The sequence below is a fragment of the Gouania willdenowi genome, chromosome 3 (genome assembly GCF_900634775.1).
Source record: "Gouania willdenowi chromosome 3, fGouWil2.1, whole genome shotgun sequence".
NCBI lineage: Eukaryota > Metazoa > Chordata > Actinopteri > Blenniiformes > Gobiesocidae > Gouania > Gouania willdenowi.
In genome coordinates this window covers 32,937,719-32,962,502 of record NC_041046.1, presented here as the reverse complement: position 1 = coordinate 32,962,502, position 24,784 = coordinate 32,937,719, and the positions used below count along the sequence as shown (strand labels likewise).

The 24,784-nt window shown below is 37.7% G+C and overlaps 2 protein-coding genes across 8 annotated transcripts; one reads left to right on the top strand and one right to left on the bottom strand.

Annotated features, from left to right (window-relative positions):
* nkpd1 (NTPase, KAP family P-loop domain containing 1) lies at positions 1 to 12,748 on the top strand. Of its 3 annotated transcripts, XM_028435546.1 has the most exons (6): positions 1 to 262; positions 2,765 to 2,826; positions 6,120 to 6,236; positions 7,924 to 8,273; positions 9,457 to 10,899; positions 11,153 to 12,748. In XM_028435546.1, exons 2-6 carry the CDS (start codon positions 2,781 to 2,783, stop codon positions 11,435 to 11,437), a joined length of 2,241 nt encoding a protein of 746 aa, XP_028291347.1. In that variant the 5' UTR covers positions 1 to 262; positions 2,765 to 2,780; the 3' UTR covers positions 11,438 to 12,748. The 3 variants fall into 3 exon arrangements, with proteins under 3 accessions (XP_028291347.1, XP_028291355.1, XP_028291338.1); XM_028435554.1 differs by lacking the exon at positions 1 to 262 and having other exon boundaries at positions 2,133 to 2,826; positions 7,945 to 8,273; XM_028435537.1 differs by lacking the exon at positions 1 to 262 and having other exon boundaries at positions 2,133 to 2,826.
* On the bottom strand, positions 10,751 to 24,042 carry LOC114454792 (LIM and senescent cell antigen-like-containing domain protein 1). Of its 5 annotated transcripts, none has more exons than XR_003672635.1 (11): positions 23,840 to 24,042; positions 19,902 to 20,058; positions 19,721 to 19,787; positions 18,955 to 19,075; positions 18,621 to 18,770; positions 18,387 to 18,537; positions 15,783 to 15,875; positions 15,639 to 15,687; positions 15,487 to 15,562; positions 14,234 to 14,440; positions 10,751 to 10,889 (listed from the first exon to the last, which is right to left on the bottom strand). XR_003672635.1 is itself a non-coding variant. In XM_028435561.1 (11 exons), coding segments are annotated over exons 1-11 (1,026 nt in total). In that variant the 5' UTR covers positions 23,869 to 24,042; the 3' UTR covers positions 13,785 to 14,438. The 5 variants fall into 5 exon arrangements, 4 of the variants coding, with proteins under 4 accessions (XP_028291362.1, XP_028291384.1, XP_028291371.1 ...); XM_028435561.1 differs by lacking the exon at positions 10,751 to 10,889 and adding an exon at positions 15,155 to 15,285 and having other exon boundaries at positions 13,785 to 14,440; XM_028435583.1 differs by lacking the exon at positions 10,751 to 10,889 and adding an exon at positions 15,197 to 15,285 and having other exon boundaries at positions 13,785 to 14,440.
* Positions 24,043 to 24,784: the final 742 nt, after the last annotated feature.

Genomic DNA, 24,784 nt, shown 5'->3' with positions numbered 1-24,784 from the left:
TATTACATTAACGTGAGTAATTGAAATCTATTACATTCACCTTTGTGAACATGTGCTCTCTCTACCTGGAAAGTATCCAAGACACAGACGCAGCCTGTTGCATGGAAGGTTCTGTCTTCTCTCTTATCGTGGTTTAAAGTCTTCCCAGGCTGAATGGTGTAAAGTTCAGCTCACCTGAGCAGCTGCTGTCCCTGCCTTTACCTGTCCACTCACAAGCTCAAGTTGACATCAAAAAACGACCGGGACATCTTGAGGAATCCAGGTAAACTCGTTCCTGCACTGATACCAGTGATGACATACCATAGTTTATAGAAGCTTAAAGCTGCAACACACAGCTTTCAGAATATGCATTTAAACACATTCAGATGATATATTAAATAGTGAACACTGACACTTACACACTGTCAGTAACTCTGTTCAACGCTGACATTCTAAACCTTATAGAACAAGTACAAACAAGAAAGCAGTTAGGGAAATATGTTGCTCGCACAGAACAAAACTATTCGTAATCATTAACAAAGCTGAACGGTTGACACGTCTGTGTCCACAAAGGTAAAAAGAAGACTGATCTCTGTGGAAGACATTCCTGTGCTTCCTCTTAAAAAATGAGATCCTTTGAATGACCTTTACTCAGTGTTTAGGGATCAAAAGACAACCACTAACTTACTTTGTGCATGTATGCATTCTTTTCACCAAATCCCATCTGTAAAATTACGCACACCTTCAAAAGCAAACAAGTGAGCAAAACTGAGTCAGTTTTAAATTCTATCTATTCTTTTCTCATCGCACTCAATCACTGAAGGTTGTTTGAACAAAAATAACGGGGTTCATTTTAGGAGGGAAATGATTTGTTTTTGATGCTGCCCAAGTTAAATTGTACAAACCAATTAAATGGCTTTAATAGTAAATTCATCTATTAGAGGTGAGAGAAAGTTTACAATATATCGTAATTATTTTTGAGTTATTTTTGTTTTACTATGTCTGCATATGTGGTCATGGATTAACACTACATGTAGAATAGTTCACTTTTTAGTGCAGTTGAAATAAATGGCAGACCAACTAACTGTGATTTTATCACAAGAGTATGATTCAACTTTTGATTTTGGATAAGGAAAATAAAAATATTAAAATTGTGATAATCGTTACAATCAAATTGCAATACTTAATAAATCATGAAATGCAATATAAACCAAATCAGCACCCAGGTATCGTGGTAAAATCAAATTGTTACAAAACATCATCCCAGTCCTACTATTTATAGTGAAAACACTATTTTTAGGTATAGTGTAAGAGTTTGAAGGGATATAAACTTTGGTAGCTTTGGTCAACTAGATCAGGGTTTTTCAAATGGGGGTACGTGATGGGACTACAGGAGGTGTCAGTGTTGGTCCCACCCCAGGTGTGAGATGACTGGAAATGATTAAAAAAAAAAAAAACTATAGAAATGTATTCAGGAGCCACTAAATCAGTATGGTTTTTCAACTTTGGGGTCGGAACCCCATGTGCGGTCGCCTTGAATTTAAATGGGGTTGCCTTAAATTTCTGAAAATATTAAAATAGATTTTTGAGATGTTTTAATTATTTTCTTTTTTTAATGAAAACAACACACAATATTAAACAAATGTATTTCTACACTTTCACTTATTAAATATAAATCTAGTTCAACTAAAATCAGAATCAGAATCAGAATCAACTTTATTGACCAAGAGTGTATGAATACACACGAGGAATTTGTTTTGGTGACCTGTGCTCTCTCTGATAGTGTAACATTAAATAATAACAATCAACTAGAATAAAGAAAAATAAATAAAAAAAGTAGTATAAACATAAATATAAGAGTAGTTAGACTAATATGTGCAAACTAAATAAAAATAATAATAATAATAATAATAATAATAATAATAATAATAATAATAATAATAATAATAATAATAATAATAATAATAATAAGCTAATAGTGCAGTAGTGCATTGATGAGTAGTGCAGGTGAACATTTAAATGAAAATATTATGTCCATGAACATTTCGCAGTGACAGGTTGATCCAGGGTTGTAAAATGTAATAAAAGAAAAAAAAATCTGAGCTCAAACATGATCAAAAACGAATTCAAGAAAAAAAATGTCTTTGGGGTCGCCAGAAATTCTTGATATCAAAATGAGGTCGCGATCCAAAAAAAGTTTGAGAACCACTGCACTAAATACTGTTTCATTCCACTTATTTACAAAATGAGATTCTTTAAAATGTGTGTTAGCACATGCTCATTTCATAATTATGGCTCTATAGTAGTTTTTAAATAGTTTTCTAAGCAAAATGTTGTTGTCGGAGAAAGGGGGTACTTGGATTCAGAAATAAGAGCAAGGGGGTACTTGAGCCAAAAAAGTTTGAGAGCCACTGAACTAGATGATTCAACACTTTTCCTGAATGAGAAAAGCCACTATCGGATTACTGTTCCACTGCATCAGTAATTGATGTCATAACATTAGCAAAACAACTGCATGCATTTGATGAACTAATTATAGATGGTGGCTAATGAGAATCATGTACATTGCACATTACCAAACATGTCCTAGCGTACAACAAACACATCTTCTGGCTAATGTGGCATTTGCAAATGACATCACCGATAAAAAAGATTCATCCATCATGATCTGATGAGAGGGAGAAAATGAGGAAAGGGAGGACAAGTCTTTAAACAGCACACACACACACACTTGTACTGACACACCTCCTCCTCCACAATGATCGCTGCTTTCTCCTCCTCAAAGGTTGAAGACGTTTTCCATGAGTGCTTTGTGTCATAGAGTCACCATGAAGAATTCGACAAAAGGTGAGTTAGCTCAGGGTAATTTGTGCAGAACAGTGACACTGTGCTGAAAGGCCTCCTTTATGCTTTTAGTTTCATTTTGTTAATGAAACATTCACAGCTGCCTTTAATGGCTGCCTCACTGCCGGCTAGAATGGACTCTGAACTTTTCTGTCTCTCATCTCAAAGAAAATCCTCCCTTCAATTCTCATCTCCATCTTTTACATTCTTATTTTACTTTTGGCTCTTTTTTTTTTTTCTAACATCGGAACTCTCATTCTCAGGGTTCACGGAAGCAGGAAACATGGCATAAAATACATAAAATGTTCTTTAACTTATACCACGTTTGTGTGCGAGCAACCTTGTCGAAACCAATGATATTGTATTGGTGCTGCATTTATTTAGCAGTACAAGCGCATGTTTTCAAGGGCATTCTGATACATGCACTTAACATGTATGACCCCTCTTCTCTCTCTCTTCATTTAAGATTGCATTACATTTGAAGGTTCCACTGGTCCATGGTACAGTTTGTATTTGTTCACATTATGGAACAGCTGTAAAGCAGAGCTGCAGGCAAAGCTTATTTTGCAATGGGTGAGCAGGTGGTCTTGATCCCGTGTGTGTGTGTGTGTGTGGTTGAATACAAAGATACCAGAAACAAAACATTTGTATGGAATATGTCTTCCAGAACAAGTTGAAACAGAATGGATTTTATATCTGATTACATCACCCATAAGAGCTTCAGTAAACATACACTCAATAATTAGCATTAAATAATTGTCCTAAACTTCTACATCTTGTCCCATTTACCTCCCACTATGTGCATATCTGTCAAGTCTCCCATTTTGGGAGGGAAATGACTGTATTTTACCCCTCTTCCCGCCATCCTGTATTATAATATAATAATAATTAAAAGATGAATAAATAAAAACATTCCTCTGCCTCTCCAAACAGAATGCTGTCACTTGCCTCGTGAGAACTGCCACCTGAAGTGGCATGGGTGGCAGTTCTAGCGAATTTAGTGCACCCAGCGGCAACAAACCCGGAAACAACTAAAAAGACAGATGTAAAATAAAACAAAGAACTTGTCTAAATACCGTGGAAAATGGGACAGAGAATATACCTTCCTAAAGAGGAGCAGGATGGGGCACAGTTATGCGTTGTGTGCGATTTCTAACTGAAAGTTTTAGCGTCTCCCACGTGGGAAGGAACAACGTAAGTCGGCATGAAAAATGCACCAAGCACAAGCGCCGCAAATATACACTCCTTCCAAAAAAGTGTTAAAGGATGCAAAATCTGCAACAAATCTAAATAAGTCATTAGTGAATACTTATGAACCACGAGTGAGCGTGCTAGTTTCTGAGAAACGTCTCGATGTCCCGCCCTAAACCGCCTCACTTCTTCTGCAATCTACCAGAAGCCACGCCTCTTCTTTTCTGCACACGCAACGCGGAACATAAGTTTGCATCGGGTTGCATTGATATAGGTCTATGGTTCAGGTAAGAGCCAAAATCATATTTACCTGTTTGCTGTTGTGACGCGTGGCCTTATTTCCATGATGGTCCATTTGTATAGGGTTCTATAGGACAAAGGCGGGACTTACAGTATATACATTAATGTATATGAATGACCACCAGCAGTGGACCGTAGTAAAAGACTAGTTAGGTATTTTTTTTGCATTTCAAAAGAATCATACATAAACATAGATTTCTTAGAAATTCTGGATATGAGCTTTAAAAGAAAATATGAAATTAAATTAAAATGTAAATGTCTAACTTAACAACAAGCAATGTGAAATTAACAGTAAATATGCAATGTTTTGAATTGTATATGAACTGTAAATATATATTAAAAAAATTAAATGTGCTTCATGTAACCTTTTATGTTTTCATTTAGGCTTTATTATAACGTAGGAATGTTCACAGCATTTCAATGTCGAGAAAGGTAGTCCTACCGCATTCCTATCACCTAATTGTATCTTGTAAGTGGTTAACAAGTATATTTTAGATTTCTTGTACACCTGTCTGAAAATATAAGGGATACTGGAGCATGGTTGGGGTGGTAGGATGGCTCGTAGTGGGTGCCAGAATATGTTCCATATTTTCAAATCTAAAACTTGACAGGTATCATGACAGGTAAGATCTAAGACAAAACAGCAAAGTGATGGTTCCCTCTAATGGTTTTAAATATCAACAATGGGCAATAGGTGGCAGTAAAGAGCCAATACACGTTTTTATATATACAGTATATGGTATTTTGTTTTGTTAACCTATTTCCAGGACTTTTATTTAATTTTGTTATATATAGGATATTGTGAGGGAGATGTTCTGAGTTTAAGTTTAAGCTTGTGAGATAAACAAGACTGGACCCATTCAAAGTACCGACGCCTACGTGCACTTATTTATATATATATATATATATATATATATATATATATATATATATATATATATATATATATATATATATATATATATATATGTTTATTATCTCCACTGGGTTACATTTATTTGTTTGTCTGTTACCAAGATTACATCAAAAGTACTTCACAGATTTTGACACAAATTTTTACAAGATTTCATAAAATATTGGAGTTGGATCTGGATTAATATACTGATTCTGGATCAGTTTGAAAAATCCCTATCTTTCATAATTGGCTAAAATTCAAAAATATATATCATATATCAGTTTATAATTGAGTCAACTGACCAATCTTTAGGAAACTTGACTAATGTTGAGTTGGTTTCATAATTACTCCACCGAGTTTAATCTGGATAGGATCTGGATTTCTTCGCAGCCTTTCAAAAATGAGGTGACCATACTTTTCAACTTATATATATTTCATTTTTTAAGAGGTTTGTGCTCTCAGAGTCTCCAAGGTTGCTGTTTTTCTGTGATTTTTTGTTACAGATTTAGTGGTTATTTATGCTGTGGCTCATTAAATTCTGCAAGACAAGTTCACTTAACAAATTTCTATATTGTACATTTACTAATACACAGTATATATATATACTGTATATATATACTGTATATCCCATTGTAACCAAGCCAATCTGTGATCAAAAAAGAGCTCACCAGTTAGTTACCAAATCAATGCAAACTCAATCACACAAGCATACCTTACTTATATTAATGACAGAAATTATTGTCTGTCATTATAGAAACCTTTTTTAAAAAAATAATCTCAATTCCAGAACTGACATCCAGCTCAGAATTAAACCCAGGGCCTCCATCTGTGAGGCGACATTAGATGGATGGATGGATGGATGGATGGATGGGTGAATTAGCTGATCTTAACTACTTAAATCTACTTTCAGATGATGTTTATGCATACGCCCTCTCCAAAACGCTGACTAAGGTTTCATCACCTGCGACCGTCGGACTCTACTCTGCATGTCTAAGTCGGAGTAGCATGATCCTGGAGCAAACGGAAGGTAAACACACGCCTGTCCTCACCCTTTAAACACACTCCAGCCTCCCACGTACAGCACTGGTGCTAACACTGGCGTACAGCAATGGAATGCCACTAAGCATAGCCATGGTAGCAACAATGTGCTTCATCACCTGTCTCTATAAAACCATCAGAAATCAGAGCAAACATAACCACAGGTTGGTTGAAGTGATTTCATAAATAGATTAAATAAAAAAACACAGTTGTCACGTCTACCCTCAGGACAAGCAGCCTTCACAGAGCCAGTGTGTTAACACTTCCACCACCAATCAAACGCTGTCATCGTCGTTAATCTGCTGCATAGAGAACTTGATGCTGACTGAGGAAACGTGAAATCACAACACTACTGTGAAGACCAGGGTTGGGGTCAATTACATTTTTCAGATACAATTACGTCTTCAATTACACATATTCAATTATGGTTACAGTGACCAGCATTTTTCCCAATTACAATAATTTTTTTCATCCTCAGAAAGGCAATTACAATTACGTTCTTAATTACTAAAGTTAAATTACAATTAAGGACAATAACTGAGCCTGGAATAAATAACAATAAAATTTAACCTTCCTCTTGTGGTAACTTTGCTAGCATTTCTTATGAAAACAAACAAATATATATATATATATAATTTATTTGCTTTCTATTTGTTACCTTGTGAGGCTTCCTAATCAATAAAAATATAGGTTTTAATATTTGTGGTGTGGACATCTAAGCCTTTTTTGTGTTACGATACCCCAAGATTTCAACTTCTTTGAATGGTAGAATGTGGGAAAGCTTGATATGAAAGTTATTTTAATAATTGTTAACTACATATGTGTTGAACTACATGTACATAGAAGTGTATCATGGTTGCCCAGTTTTGCGTTAAATTATAATTGAAAATTTTTATAGAATTTATATGGCAATTTCAATTAAAAAGTCAACTATCTAAAGTCAATTACAATTTCATTACGATTACAACAGCAACAGATTTTTAAAATTACAATTACAATTATTCCATAATTGTAATAAATCATCAATTACATGATTACAATTATAATTGACCCAAACCCTGGTGGTGACACAATATTAATTCACTGGCGTTTATCTATTTAGCAGGGTTACATCAAAAAGCGCTTCGACCTCACACTATGAAAGATTCTATCAAATATTTCGGTTAGTAATAGACTAATCTTGATGAATCTTTATGTTCTTTGGTGCATATAAGCACCAGTAGACTCCAGCGACCCTGAACAGGAACACGCAGGTTGGACAATGAATGAAAAGTTTGAGTGGAAGATTTGCATACACTACATTTTTCAGTCCTCTTGCACTCATAATAAGGAATGACTCACTCAGATGTGTAGAGGTGTGACTTTGAACAGAGTGAATAGAGCATGTTCAGCTGCAGTGAAAGCCTTAAATAGAAAGTACTTGTTTCGCCTTGAAAGAGCTTGTGGTAAATAGTTTTTTTAAACCTCAGAGGACATATTTATAGAAAAAACTCAATCAAGCATGATGCTCTCCTGGTGATGTCTACATACCATTGAAACTCCAAACAGTCAGCAGAACAATTTTACTCTATCTTAGCTTTCAATGCTTTTTGTCTTGTTTCACATAAATTAAGAACTCTGAACTTGTAATAATGTCAGATGCAACCAAACACTTCTAAATAATGATAATTCAGCAGTGTGTTTGTGTGTTTCCTTAGCGTATATGAACCGGGAGGCCTCCAGAATTGAGCAAAAATCCATCAAAGATGGCCCGAAGCCTCGCTCATCTCAATCCTTCACTGGTTTTATGGCACTCATAGGTCGACTGATATTCTACTGGCCAGTTTGGACTGAAGAAAACCAGCAGCGCCGTAATATCCGGTTCATTTATGTCCATTTTAGTGCTTGGCATTTTGCAGGCAGTGACCTGCTTTGGGCTGGGATTGCCATCCGGCTCTTTCAAGCCATGCAATTTCACTTTGGAAAGATACAATTTGTGCTGTACCGTGTACTTCAATACAGAGAAGAGGACGAATTCATGAAGACGGTTTGTGAATTTTTGTTACCTCTCCTTTATCAAACAATAACTAATCTTTCGAGCCATGTCAGTTTATGATTATGCAAAGCTATAAACATTTATAGCTGTGAGAACAGTGATGCATTTGTTCTTAATATCAATGTTTTCCTGCCAAATGGGTTTCAATGAACATTATGCTGATATGTTGTCAAAATGAAAAAATATTGGAACAACAGTATTTTTAGATGAGGCTTCAGCTTTACAAAAATGAAAAAACTTGGCCATGAAAGACTTTTTGAAGTTACTTACGAACCCTGTAGGGGGTCTAATGTTTGGTCCCTGATCTTGTTTTAAATGTCTCTCTAACTCAAAACAGCAGATAATTATAAATATACTGTTATCAGACATTTTACAAAGCTGCCAATTGACCTAGTTAAATAAAAGAGACCCAAAAAATGCAAATCAGTGGCTATCCAGAACAAGAAATAAGAAGCTCTACTGTAGAAGTTCAAGGTGATTTTGTGGACTACATTACAATGTCATTACCATGTTGGCCGGTGTATGGAAGCTCAAATAACAGCTGAAAATTAATGCACAAATGTTTGAATGTGATTAGGACAAAATATTTATACTGATTCATATCAAGGTTAAAATGATGCACATCATGGTTTTATGCCTAAATAGTCGTATTGGTCAATCTAGTTAACCATTTAAGAATTCAGTACTTCAGATGCTAACACTCATTGATGAATTAATGTGAGTTCATCTGACACCATAGCATCCTATCAAAACACATCTGGATAAATAATTTTAACAAATTTAAAGAGTTTTATGCTGTCAGTTGTTGATTTGTGTGTGCACACCTGTAGTAAATTATCAGGATATTGTGCAGAAGTAGATTTGTCCTAATTCAACATTTTTTTTAGTTTTAAATCAGTTGACCACCTTGGAGAAATAATGTAATTTATGGTAAAGAAAAAGAAAAAAAATATTTAGTTTTTCCTTTGTTTAAAAAAGAATATTAGTTATATTAAGTTTTAGTTTACATTCAAAGCTTTGGTATTATCTTATTCATCTAATTAATACATTTGTCAGTATTCCATTTTAAAGAAATAACCAAGATTATTAGGAAAGTATCAAATTAGAATTTTAAGAAATTTTCTTGCAATGAAAAACTTGTTGTTTTTATGGTTTTTATTTCAATGAAACATAGAAGGAGGAGGAAGGTCACAAAGATTGGCGCTCCAAGAAGATTTGCTGCTGCCCCCTGTGGTGTCTTGTCCTGTGCATTCTGATGATACCAGTTATCATGGGGATATGTTTGCTGACAGTTGGCCTTCTCAAAGCTAAGGTGAAGCCAAGCCAAAATGCAACTACAACAAACAACCACCTGGGTGTTCTGGGGCACTTGTTCATAGCCTCACTAGGAGTCCCTGCAGTAGCTGCACTAAAATATGGCTTTAGCATGAGTAAGAACTTCATCTTCAGCCTAGAGTCAAACCTCAGGAGAGCCATGGACAATGAGCGGATCAGCAGCAAACTCGGATTCATGAATGAAGTCAGAAAAGAAATGTGGCTCGTGTCCCGCTTCATCAAGTTCATGGAGGTGTTTGAAAGGAGGAGGATTCGAGTTGTGTTGCAAATCACCAACCTGGACCGCTGTTCTCCCAGGAAAATTGTTGCCGTTCTGGAGGCCATCAATATTCTGCTTTCAGATGAGGAGAGTCCATATATTTCCATTTTGGCTGTTAATCCTCATGTTCTTATAGAAAAAGTGAACTTTGCTGACGGCTGCTTCAGCAAGGAGGATAGAGCGTATGCACTGTTGAACCGTATTGTGACTTTACCCTTCACAGTCCCACCACTATGCGATGATTCAAAGCACCATTTGTTTAGCAACCTAACCAGTCACTCAAAATTCATTGAGCAACCACCCATGAACAGAACGCACAGAAAAAATACATCTTCCTCGGATGTCCAACTGGTGGAGATCGTGCCTGATACAGACGAGTCAAACACCCTTATAGACACAGCAGAGCTGGATGTGAAGGAAGAGGTCATTGAGAGTTTGGTGTGGAGCATTCTGAACAGCAGTGACGGAAATCTGAACCAGTACATGTTGGATGATGCCATGTCAATGAGGAGAGTGATCAACTCTGTCCAAATAACAGCCATCATCATGAAGGCTCTGAAGAAGGACATTCCGCAACCAAAACACATTGTAGCGTGGGTGGTCTTGGCCAATCACTGGCCTTGCCGACTCAGCTGGATCATCCAGTGTGTGGAGGACGCTGAGCAGAGGGCAGAAATTGATGGCAAAAATATTGTCAGCACCATGCATTCCAAGACCTTATGGAAAGTCTTCAGCGAGTCCAAAGCAGAGCTGTATGTGATGAGTGCAGAAATCCAGGACCTCCTCGAGCAGGATGGAGACCCGGAGATGTTTGAGAGATTTCTCACAGTAGATTTTAAATTCACTGTAAATGACTTGAAGACTTTTGAAGTGACAACAGTTAACCTGGATCACTCGATTAGGAAGGAACTGGCTCAGATCAGAGGGACTTCCAAGCTGAAAGAGTCTGGTTGGATGAAGAACCTTGCTCCTTTACCACTTCCCGCTCTGATTAACATGAGCACAGATGACGTCTGTAAAGAGGTAAGAACATCTATGATTGATGATATTACCTTTACAAGAAGTCTGATTGACTTTAGCTTTGTTGTCTGTGTAGCTTTGTACTTGTTCCTTTACCAGGGCCTGAATACGATAAATACAGTTTTCTGAAGAAGTTTTAGTTTCATATGAACTCAATAGATACATATCGTTACGTACAAAGTCTCCAAAAGTATTTCTTAATTTAATGTTTATCTCAGCTATGATTTATGGTTCTCTTCTGTTCTTTTGTTTGTAGTTGGAGAGGATGAAGTTCCCGCATCAGTACATAGACACTGTTAAAAGCAATGACCTCAACGGTTTGGCGCTAGTCTTTGGTGACGTAAATGACCTTAAAGCCCTCCTTGGTATGAATTTTGGCGAATGGGCAACTTTCAGACTGCACTTCTTGAGTTCACCATCAAATCTCAGAACACAGTACAGGAGCACGATGCCAACACTATCTCCTAACAATCAGCTGTGGAAGTTTTTTCAAAACACATCCAGTCATTATTCTTCTAATGTCAACCTGGCTAAGAGTTAAAAGTGTGTATACAGTCCATCTCATGGCAGTGTGATGGGCTGCACAGCCGGAACCAAGAAAAAGCAATTATTTAGGCTGTGCATATAAGTTACATAGACAACATTGCCTTTGACAATTTTTGTGATCTTGTTAGCAGAAGTAAAAGTACCCAATTATTGGGGTGATTTTTAGGTACCTTAAGGCGGAAGGAAATGTTCAGTGAATAATGATCAAACACACCCAAGCTGGCCTGATTCTGGAGCCAACACTCGCTCATCAACAATTGAAAGGAAATTCAGCTTCACCCATGCACTTTTAAATACTCCTAAAATATTTCTAGAAACAAATCATGTAAGTACCGGTAGCTTGACTTCTACTTTAAAGTCTGAGCCAAGCTCTTTGTTGAAGCACATTAAGTTACTTGTTCAGTCACTTATATTCAAACACACCTTTGTAATGCCTCATCTGGATACATCAAAGGCTCTTTTGCAGAATTCTTGTTAATTTTATTAACATACAGTAGATGATCACTGATTTTTGAGTGCTTGGAAAAGGCACATGCTGATCTAATGACAATAAAGGAAGCAAATGCTGGATTAAACAGGTTTGTGGAGGCCTTGATAACTCGTCACTATGGAAGAGGTGGGCAACTGTTATCACAATGTAATGGTCGGATCTGAGGACCATATAATTATTTTGGCATTCATGTCAGCATTTAGAATATAAACCAACCTGAGCATTAATGCAGGAAACAAATGGTTTTGTCTTAAAACAGCGTAATAAAAATGGAAAATGGAAGATATATACACACATGGGCCTGTACATAGTACAGAGAAAGAGGGAAGCCATTGGTAAAAGAAAGGACATTGCACAATAAAAACAGAATATAAACATATGTACACTAAAATTGCTGACTGCTGTCTGTGGATAGGCTACCAATGTTGTGATTATAGTCTGACAGCTGCAGGCGGGAAGGAGCATTAGCATCAGCAGCGTATATACTATTCCTGGGGTCATTTCATAATTGTGTTATTTCATGGTTGTGGGTATTACTCTCTCATGTGTATTTTTGTGGTCTTTTGTGTTTTTGTTAACATTTTTGTGTATATTTTAGTTGTTCTGTCCACATAGTAACACTATACCACACTAGTCTCAATTAGGGTATCTTTACTGCACCCTATTGTTTTAGTCTCACACCTGGATCTGGATTTTGGTGTTTATATAATGAAAAATAAAATATTTGTCCTATGACTGCAGTTTTGAACATCATTTAAAGTAAAGTCTTTGTGGAACCAAATTCTCCGTAATAGTTATAAAGTCATTATTTAAACATTTGTTGCTGTCATTGTCATTTTTTTAATGTTCTCCAGCACACTTTGTATATTTTAGGATGGTAAATGAATAAAACCACAAACAAATAATAATGTAATTCGAAGCCATAACTTATGTTAGAAACACAAGCCATATATAAACCCATCAGGGAATTAAAAAAATAGATATAAATGAAAGGCCATAAAATAAGAGGATGATTCAAAAGTTTTCAAGATTATTAGAGTGAAAATGTGACATTCTAGAACTTTGATCCAGATAGATGAGCCTTAACCCTAAACTACTTGCTGGATAAGCGTACTGTATTCCTTGTTACATAATGCAAATGAATGCATGTTGACAGGATGTTTGCATAATCTTTTCCATCGTGTTTTGGAATGCAATCCCTGCGAACACACATTTTAAAGCCTAATCAAACAAACGTATGAAAGACAAACAGCCCAGATTCTGTAGAGCCTTTGCTGTTTACAAAATGACATTCACTCCTGCCAATACTTTAGATTTGTTTACTACTGTGAAAGCTAGAATGCTGTGATATGGCCAATATTTTCTTAAATATTGCTTACCAATTCAGGGCCAACTGTTTAGGTTGGCCCTGAGATACATGAAGGGAAGGTGAATTTAAGACCAGTGATGATTTATACCAGAAGTAAAGTGAGAAACACAGCATGTACAATGTTTTCTTTGAATTGAACACTCTATGCAGTAACGGAAATGTTATGGATCATTTAGTAGGAGGGTTTGACAGCATCTTTTTGGTATGCTTTCATAAATAAATTAAAAAATATATAACTTTTTTTACTGTTTTAAAATGTGAAAGATTATCGAAGCAAACGTGCTGTGTAAGACTTTAATGTCCGCTTGCAAAAAGCATGTGACAGATAGAGCTGAAGCTGTTTCTTCTCTAATGTGTTTAACTGTTCAAAAGTTGCTGTCAATATGGCTGAAATCCTACAAAAACAGAACCTTGACATCAACACAAATAGCAACTTGAAAGTTGTATTTATTGCATTAACGAATAAAGCACTTCATTAGGGTGTTAAATTCTGCTTTGCTGAGTTCATTTTGCAAACCATACATTATAGTTGAGCATGTCAGATTAATAAAACATTCATTTTGTATCAATTCATAATCATTCAAAGTACCTAGCATTTGCTTTAAATTTATTCACACTGGGAGAATTGTAATCACATTTTGCTTCAACAGATAGGATAATTATTGCACTAAACTCAAGGCTCTATTTCAGTTATGTTTTGTCATTTAAATTTTCAGTTTATTTATAATACACTCATACACAGGTGTAAATACAACAAAACATTTTCTTTCCAACTGTGACTCACGCTGAAATGATTAAATTTGATCATTTTAGGAATGTTTTAAAACAAAGCACTCCGTCCAAGCACTTGTTTGTGTTTACAGCAAAACCCAGAGCAACATATATATCTTTCAAAACCAATCCAACATTTACATGTTTGTGACTTGACGTACTGGTATGAAGCCAGGCGTTTGTGTTGCGCCCCTGGTTATTCTCCCATCACAGATCGTGCAGAACACTGCCAGCTCGTTTCTCCTGAAGCGGCTCACTTGCGTCCCAACGACTCTGCCAGCTTCTTCAGCCTTTTCTTAAGCTCCAGAGGAAACTTCTCATAACACTTTTTACAAACAGGCTTCATGTCAAACTCAACAAACTTGTTCCTGTGAGGACGAAAACACAAGTTTGAACAACTATTGTTGGCCACAGGTTTATTTTTATTTAGTAAATATTCACAGGCATTTTAGTATGTTGATAAATGTTAATGACACAGACATTATACAGCTGCGTTTAAAGCATTGGATGCATTCAACTGATGCGTAACAAAAAAAAAAGACAGACAACAATCAGCCATAACCGTATGACCATTTACAAGGGAAGAAAATGAGGCTAGTGTTTCCAAATGTATTCATTTTTTGCTTTTTGAGCAGTAATGATCATAAAAAGGCAATTTGAGGAAAAAATAAATCTACAAATTGTATATGATGTGAATGGTGAAGTGCAAGAGATGCACACTTAGTGGAATGTTGTTAAAAACATCTACTGGTACATCCATGTGTGGATCCTTTTCCTGATGTCAGTGTAATGCTAGAGGAATACAAAGCGTCTTATAGAAGTGCTGGATAAACTCGTCTGATGCCTTCATGATGTCTGATGCATCATCTCCCAACTTATGGAAAGCTTTTTGCACACTTTTAAAGGTTGAAATCCATAACACAACAACTCCAGGCTATTTTGTGAGACTCGTGGTCATATTGTTATGGCAAAGCCCCTGTGTTAAAAAAAAAAAAAAAAGCCTTTTAAAAGCCAAATCACATTCTAAAAGAAAAGGTCAGACTGACAGGATGCGAGTCATAAAGAACAATAACTCTACGGACAGACGGCAGGCATTTTCTTTTTCTCTTTGGCAACACGCTCACGTCGAGCCAGGCGGCGTTTTAGCTCCTCGGGCATGTGCTCATAGCAAAGCTTGCACACTGGCCTCAGGTCAATTTCCACAAACTTATCTCTGAATTACCACAGATGCAGTCAGTGAAGCGTGAAAAAGGGAAAACGAAGAAAAGTTGAGTCAGAAAAGGGAGTTTATTGAAAGGAAGGTGAATTACACACAAGACAGAGTGTGTTTCAGTAATCTGTGAAGGAAACCATTAGCAGGAAGAAAAGTACAGGATTTGGAAGGAAGAAGAGTGTAAAATAGTGCATTACTTACTTGAGAGTTAGTTTGGTGTTGCAGGTGGAGCATGAGAAGCAGCTGACACACCAGGCCTTGTTTAAAGCCGACACAACTGAGAAAGAGATTTCAAATGTTCACATTTCTTGAGAATTCTAAACAATTACTAACTGCAGCACACTGACACTTACCGTCACCTTCAATCACTCGGTTGCAGTGATAACACACGTCACCAAAGAGCTTGATTAGCAAGAAACAAAAATATCAGGCGCTGTAATTGGCTGAATGTCTGCTATTTCCTTCAAAGCTATGTTTGCCTTGGTTGTCTTTCCTACCTGGTTGTAATGAGTCTCGCAGTATGCCAGGCCCTTTCGCTCATAATGACGATGGCCGAGGAAAGGCTTCTCGCACTTGGCACACACAAAATGCTGCAGACAAAAGCAAATGCTGAATAAACGAGGGACCCTCAAACACAAACCATGAAGAGGTCATGTAAAACTGAGGATGATGTGCACTGCACACATGGAGAAGATGTTCCTCCTAATGAGGGCATGTGAAACCCAGAGATCAACATCTTCCCAGTGCACACAGGAACACTCTGAATATTTATGTAGAAACAAACAGAAAAATGAATATTACATATGGATTGCATGAATACATTTACAAATCCCTATAGGTCAAAGATATGGACCTGACCACTAAAAACAGTCAATATAAACAAAACACAAACAGCTTTTGTTGATTCAAATGAGCTGGGGGCTATGTTGTCAGGGGCTTAATGCCCCCAGTAAAGTCTTCCGAGGCAAATAGGTCCCAGGTGACGGGTCAGAAAAGGCAGTTTGAAAGTCACAAATCAACAAAACAACAAAGACGCCACCTGGGCCCGATCCTGAAGCCAGGTCTAGGGTTGGGGATCGCCTGGTAGCCGAGTCTCTGCGCACACGACATGGCCGAGCACAGCCTGAAAGGATGATGTGGGCCAGCCTCACCACTAGACTCACCACTCGCAGGCGAAAGCCTTGGCGAGCCGATCCCTGGCTACTAAAGCTGACTCTAAGAACATGGAACACCACCTCTATGGTGGGAAAGGAGCATGAGCTGGTGCGTGAGGTTGAAAAGTTTCGACTAAATATAGTTGGCCTCACCTCAACACATATCAAAGGCTCTGGAACCAGTCTTCTTGAGAGGGGTTGAACTCTCTTCCACTCTGAGTTGCCACTGGTGAGAGGCGCCAAGCAGGGGTGGCAATACTTAATGCCTCCGACTTAGTGCCCGTACATTGGCGTTTACTCCGGTAGACGAGAGGGTAGCCTACCTTTGCCTTTGGGTGGGGGGACGGATCCTGACTGCTGTTTGTGCCTGTTTTGCTGGGGGACATCAACGCTCTCATTGGCAAAGACAGTGAGACCTAGAGAGGGCATGATTGGGATGAATTGAGGTTGTCAACGTGGTTAAAAATCTCCTTGGTGGCATGACCCCAGAGTGGATAAGATCCGCCCAAAGTTCCTCAAGGCCGTGGATGTTGAGGGGCTGTCATGGTTGACACAACTCTGTAGCATCACATGAACATCGGGGCAGTGATCCACCTTTTTAAGACAGGGGGATCAGAGGGTGTGTCCCAACTACAGATGAATCACACTCCTCAGCCTCCCTGGTAAGATCTATTCAGGGGTACTGGAGAGGAGGGTCTTTCAGGAGGAGATCCTGCACCAAGTGGAGGAGTTCAAGTATCTCGGGGTCTTGTTCACGAGTGAGGGAAGGATGGAGCGAGAGATTGACAGGCAAATTGGTGCAGCATCTGCACCGATCCATCATGGTGAAGCTCTTGATTTACCGGTCATTCTTTGTTCCTACCGTCACCTATGGTTATGGGCTTTGATCGTGGCCGAAAGGACGGGCAGGTAAAAGCGGCAGGAATTAGCTTCCTCCTTAGAGTGGGCTCTCACTTAGAGATTGGGTGAGAAGCTCAGTCATCCGGGAGATGCTCGGAGTAGAGCCGCCGCTCCTCCACATTGAGAAGAGCCAGATGAGGTGGCTCAAGCCCCTAATTAGGATGCCCTCTGGATACTTCCCTGGTGAGGTGTTCAGGGCACATCCCACCAGAAGAAGACCCCGAGGAAGACCCAAGACACGCTGGAGAGACTATGTCTCTCGGCTGGCCTGGGAACGCATCAGTATCCCCCGGGAAGAGCAGGAAGAGGGGAGAGGGAAGTCTGGGCTTCCCTGCTAATAATGCTGGCCCTGCGACCCAACTACGGATAAGCAGGAGAAGAAGGATGGATGAATTTTTTCAGGGGAATCATTGGAGAAACCCTCTGGCAACCTCAATAGCACTCTGGTATTTTCCTGATAGCTTGGTTTTAATAGAATCAATTCAACTAATTTTCATTCTAGGATTATTTTTAGAACTATAGGCTGCGATTAAGCCTTTTCAGCACCCCATGGACACAGTCACAGCCTGATCTGTTTGCTTAGTCTTTTAAAAAGACATTCACATACTTGCTGATCAATCACAGTTTTTGGTCTGACAGTGATTTACTTAGGACAGATACATTCAATGTCCTTATATCAAGAAAATATTAACACATGAATAGCAATTGTAGAGTATGTAACACAATAAAGTTATTCATCATTGTGGGATGGGCTCATTTTAATCTCAGTTGATAAGCTTGCAATTCAACTTTTTACACCAATGTAACCTTTGTGCACACCCACCATAAAAATAACTAAAAAACTAAACTCTAAAAAGTTGCTTCAATTTTTTTGGACAATGAAAATACTCATGATTTGATGATAGTATATTATATATTAACATAACTATAACATAGTAATATAACATAATGTGGTTTTAATTTCTTCAGAAGGATGGCAGCGGAGGTGAATTTTGTCACATTAATCCAAAAACAAAGAAATTTAACAGGTAATTCTTGTTCACAAACCTCAACATGCCACTGTTTGCCCATTGCGTTAACAACACGCCCCTCAATGGGTCTCCTACAAGCTCCACAGATTGGTACGCCCATCTTGTCATGGCAGGGCAAACAGAAGAGCTCACCCTTCAGCTCTCTGGCTTCAGCTGTCAACTCCTTCCTGGAGAGAGACAATTTTTAGTATACTGTATTGTGAGGGGTTGGTTTCCTTCACAAGCAGTAGTTTACAGGGCGAACACAGACCCACAGTTGCTGCAGTTGAAGTGGTCGGGGTGGTAAGGGTCATTCTTAAAGATCAGTGGCTGCTCTTCAATGATGGCGTGGCACTTCTGGCAGATATACTTGCCCAAGCCACGGGCTTTTTCTCGGTTATGGCATGGGCGACACAGGTGCCTGCCATTAAATAAGACAGGCATCATTTGAAAGCATCAAAAATAAACTATTGACATATTCTTGTCAAAGCTGCTACAAATTCAATGTCAAAGCAAAAGGCAAATTTGTGTGCGCCAGTCCACAGAATTGACTTGTGCAACAAGCTGTCAGTTATATTGAGTCTGTAATTAGACAGGACACCAACCTGCCAGCATTTTTGACAAAGCCCACATCTGCAAGTACCGCCTGGCAAATGTCACAGCAGAAGCAGTCAGGGTGCCAGCTATTGTTCATCGCCTTAATGACGCGACCGATGATGAACTCCCCTGAGAGAAACGATGAGAGACAGAGAGAAAGAGAGAGGGATCAGAATGAACCAGCTCAAAAGTTTACATATTCAAAATTCATTGGGATTAGCAACTATCAGCTACTGCATGCAAGTTTCTAATGAGCACTTTGTTATTATACCAAAATATAATACTGTATCCTGTATTGTTTATCGAAGGAAACTTCAGACAAGGCCAATGGTGAATGCATTTTAATGCTTTAAGCCTACTAAAATGTGGGCAACGACCCCAATTTGGGCACAGAAAAAAGTACACATGTGTATTTTAAACATACGCTAATACATTTGAATCTTTTTTTTTCATAGTGATAATACGGGCGAGTTTAAATTTATATTTCAAAATTCCCTGACCTTCACTTAAGTCAGCATGTTTTTTTAAGTGTCTTGTGGCTTTCTTGAGTGCATAAACATGTGACTCGGCTCAGGTCAACTATATTTTAAAAATGGAAGCCTTAGTAAATGTTTTAGGAAGACTTCCAATGGCTTCATTACAAGAAAATAATTCAATAAAATGTGAGGAACAAAAACTGTGAAAATGTAAAATGTGGGGGAAAAAAATGCTAATGTACAATGGTTCTGCTTTTTGTGTCAGACCGAAAAGCGACTTAAGGGCAAAGATACTCACCACACTGGTGACAGCAAGGAGCAAAGAGCATCTGGAAGTCGTGCTCACAATACTTTCTTCCTTCGAACTAAGAAAGCAACATTCACATTTATTATACAGAGAAAGAAAGACATTATCACCATGCATGAGTGCAGGAAGTATTTCTCAGAGACTAAGTGACTAATACTTCTGAGCGCATTACCTCATAAAAGAGTCCCTCCGGAAACTGCTGGAAACACTGTGCGCAAACAAAGCACTGCTCGTGGTACAGCTCTCCATTACTGTTGACAATTTTCTCCGTCGCTGCAAAGCCACTCTTGCATCGTTCACAGGCAGCACTGGCCAGGGCATTTGCAATGCTGCAGCAGGACACCATAAAGCAAATGTTTGGTGCATTACATCTCCTACTGGGCCTTCATATAAGAGACTGAATAATAAATCCACTCCAAGGTTAGAACAGTGTGTATCATTTCTCATGTCTCCAACATCATCTGTGGAGAATGATCACAGATGATCCGTTGGAGAATGATGAGAAATATGTAAACTCAATAACACGCTCTGCTCACTGGCTGAGCTATTACTTATTTTTGGTCAAATATTTCAGGTGCTAAGGTCTTTCAACCATTAAAGAATTTTATGCAAACTCTGTAGTTTTACACATTTCTGCCGAAATAGACTACTTTGCCTCAGCATTTGACTTTATGCGTATGGTCTAGAGCAACGATTCTTGACTGGTGGGTCGGGACCCAAAAGTGGGTCGCGGACCTGTACTGGGTGGGTCGTGGACAGCTGGTCAAAAATAAATAAATAGCCTACTTAATGTCTCTCATGTTGGACTTGTCTTTTATTTTGAAAGAAACTTTTCTTTTGACAGGCATACTGTGAAATTCATGTTGCACAGGAAAATATATAGAATTACATTTTTAAAAAGATTGTGTGCGTGTGCGTGTGCGTGTGTGTTTTCAAGAGTCATTCATGAAAAACTAAATTTGGTTGGTTGACATCTAAAAAAAAAAAAAAAGTGGGTCACAATTGATGACTGTGATAAAATGTGGGTCCCAGGGTGAGACCAGTTGAGAACCCCTGGTCTAGAGCAGTGGTTCTCAATTTTTTTTGGCTCAAGTACCCCCTTTGTGTTATTTCTGAATCCAAGTACCCCCTTTGCAACATTTTGCTTAGAAAACTATTTAAAAACAACTATAAAGCATGATGATGGAATGAACATGTGATAACACACATCGTGGCCATAACAGCCTGCCATTGCTTGACCTTGTTAGATCTCGGAAACTAAACAGGTCTGGGCCTGGTTACGGCTGGCATACACTATGCGATTGTTTCAATCATTGTACTCAGCTCCAGCTCAAACTCAAGTGCAGAACCCGAAAGTGCGCAGCTCACACTGACACGATCTGATTTGCCACACTGTACGTTCACACACAACACGTCGGGGTCTTGTTTCCAGAAATGCAACGTACAAATTAGAAGAGGAAGAAGAACCTTGAAGCGCTGCCATTAAAACAGACAAAGAAGAAGAACCCGGAAGTGGAGAGACACTCGCAAATCTCAATAAAAAGAGCTTTCAAAAAACAAAAGACGGCAATATGATGGACCAGGAACTGGCTGGACAAACGTGGGCAGTGGTTTCTGTCATTGTGTCCTTGGGCAAGACACTTTACCCACATTGCCTAGTATGTATGTAGTGTGTGAGTGAGTGTTGGTGGTGGTCGGAGGGGCCGATGACGCACTATGGCGTCACTCTGCCCCAGGGCAGCTGTGGCTACAATAGTAGCTTACCACCACTAAGTGTGGAGTGAAAGAATAATGCCTTAATTCTGTAAAGCGACTTTGAGTGTCTCTGATAAAGCGCTATATAAAATCCAATGCATTATTATTATTATTATTATTATTATTTTAAAGAATCTAATTTTGTAAATAAGTGGAAAGAAACAGTATTTAGTCCAGTGGTTCCCAAAGTTTTTCGGATTGTGACCCCCTTTTGATATCAAAAATTTCCCCAAAAACATTTTTTTTCTCAAATTAGTTTTTGATCATATTTGAGCTCAGATCTTTATTTATTTTTTCTGCATTTTAGTTGAACTAAATTTATATTTCACAAAGTGAAAGAAAAACATTTGTTTAAGATTGTGTGTTTTAATTTAAAAATAATAATAATAATTTTAAAAATTCAAAAATCTGTTTTCATTTTTCAGAAATTTCAGGCAACCCCACATGGGTCCCCGACCCCAAGGTTGAAAAACCCTGAATTAATGGCTTGTGAATAGATTTATTTCTATAGCATAATTTCCGGTCATATAGCGCCTGGGGTGACCAAAACTGACACTTTATTTGTTAATTTTCCTCTCTCTCAAGTACCCCCTGTAGTGCCATCGCGTACCCTAGGTGTACACGTACCTCCATTTGAGAAACAGTGGTCTAGAGCAGTGGTTCCCAAACTTTTTAACATTCCCGTATCCCTTCAAACATTTAACCTGAGGACATGTACCCCCTACAGCTGCACACTTATAAAACACCTGGAATTTAAATGGGGTCCCCTGAAATGTCTAATAATTTATGACTTAAAAAAAATGCCATTATAACACCACACACAAAACAATCATAAACAACTATAGTCTATACTTTCACTTTCACAAATATAAATCTAATTCAAATAAAACGCAATTTCTGAGCTGGAAATTCTTGTCACTTTATGCACATTATCAAAAGCTAATCTTTGAAAGAAAAAAAAATGTGTCTGGAGACCCTAAAATGGGCTCATGACCCAAATAAGTTTGGAACCACTGATGTAATGTCACATAATGTAGCCCTACAGTGAAATTTGTCTCTGAATTTTACCTATTCTGTTGAGGAATAATATATAATAAATAAAATAATAATAATCTGTCAGTCTTACATCAGCTAATGTATAATTTGTAGCAATATATTTTATTCATGTACCCCCTATGACCATTTGTGTACCTGTACCCCACTTTGGGAACTTAGGGTCTTACATTACATTTTCACAGCCTTTGTTGATAAATTATTCACTCATCAAAACTCAGTATACTCACAACCAAACTTCACTTGCTTTACATTAAGGGATATTTTATGATTATTTATGAGTGTTTCTGGACTACGTGAACATTTAATTTTGCTTATTTGGGTAATGTGAGCCTTTGAACTAGACAAGTTTGAAAAAATAAATAATAGCTTTACGATAGATCTGCCAACTGCTGAGAACTAAAACTAAAAACAAAAAATACAGCTACATTTCTGAAGTAAAGGTGTAAATCACAAACGGAAGACATGTCTGTGATAGAAATGACTATAGCTTCCAATAAGAAAAGTTGAATGCAAATGTGAATCGATATCTGACTTTGCATTTTGTGATGTTTCAGAGCTTTGCAACTTTTGGGAAGTAGGTAGAATGTAAGCAAATAGAGAGAATGCAGTTAAAAAATAAATAAATAAATAAATCCCATTATTAAAGCTGCTACCTCAATATTTTTTATTCTGTTAAATATTATATTGTATATCACAGATATTAATGGATTAGACATCACTTACTCCAAAAATAAAGGGGAAAAAGTTTGAAATTGCAGCTCAAATGTTGGTTTTCATCTTCTCCGTAAACACTCGTTTTGTTGGTAATTCTGCACATTGCATTGTGGATTTAAATTAACTATATTTTCATACTGTCACAACTGCTAGTAAGTATATTTTAGTTCGACTGAGTTGTTTGGGTATTCTCTTAAATATTTATACTCCCTATTATTGAAAAATCATGGGAACTGATAGCCTTAATGTTGTGGAATGAGCTAAACAATTGTGTCAAATATACACGTATTTATTGTGGAGGTAGCCGAGTTAGCAAAACTGCTAACAGCTAATTAACCAAACTAAACACCGCTCCAGAGTTTAACTATTAAAAACGTTAAATCAACTGTGCACTGAATAATTGGACACAATGCGTTTACTCAAAATGAAGTATAATAAAAGCAAAATAAAAAAATAAAGTTTTCATTCGTTGTCAGTGGCTCTGTTGACGTTTAGCTTTAGCCACTTAGCTAGCAGTGCTAGCAGTCGGTTAAAGCTGATGAAGTGAGGGTGTGCGGAAGTAGGAAACAGAGGAACAGCTTTTACCTGCCCGGCATGTTGGCCACCCCAAGCATGGCGTCTGTGTACAACAACCACACAAACACTGCAGCTTAGTCTGTGGTTGTTCTTGTTTTTTTACAGCAGAGTCAGGTCGTCCTCCTCCAGGACCGAGACTACCGTAGTACTTCCCCCTGATGTCAGTCAGACCAGGGGTCTGCAACCTGCGGCTCTGGAGCCTCATGTGGCTCTTTGACCCTTTTGCAATGGCTCCCTATAGCTTTAAAAAATAAAAAAAAAGAACATGAATAGTTTTTTTTTTTTTTTTTTTTTACAGAGGGTATTGGTGAATAATGACATTCACTTCAAATACAATTATGATAAAACAATTTGTTAATCCAAAAATAAATCACACGAACCATTAGCATGTGTTGACTGACATGATCATGTGTTGTCACGTTTGAGTTATTTTTTCCAATCCATTAACTCATTAAATTATTTGATATTGTTTTAACTGTATAGAATTTGATACACTGTATTGTCTTTGTTGAGAAGCTATTTTTTCGGCTCTGGAAGGTTTTTATATCCAAGTGAGATTAGGCAAAATGCCTCCTTTGAGAGTAAAAGTCGCAGACCCCTGAGTTAAACGGACGGCTTCCCTCTGTTCCACAAACCAGTGATTTACAACCAATGGTGCATGGAAAAAATCCTCAGTAATTCTCAAAAAATGGAAAATAATGCAAATTTTGCTAATATAATCTGTTACAAACTTTGTAGTGGCACACTGGTTCTTTTTTTATACATAGTTTTTTTTTAGCATTATGGGGGAAAAAACAATTTCTTTATTTATTTTGGGTGGGGGACAAATCAGGGAACAGTCCGTAAAAATTATTGATTATTCTCGATTTGGTTTTTGTTTTGTTGATTTTATTTATCGTTTTCTTCTTCTATATCAGTGTTTCTGAAATGGGGGAGAGAGAAAGTGAGAAAATT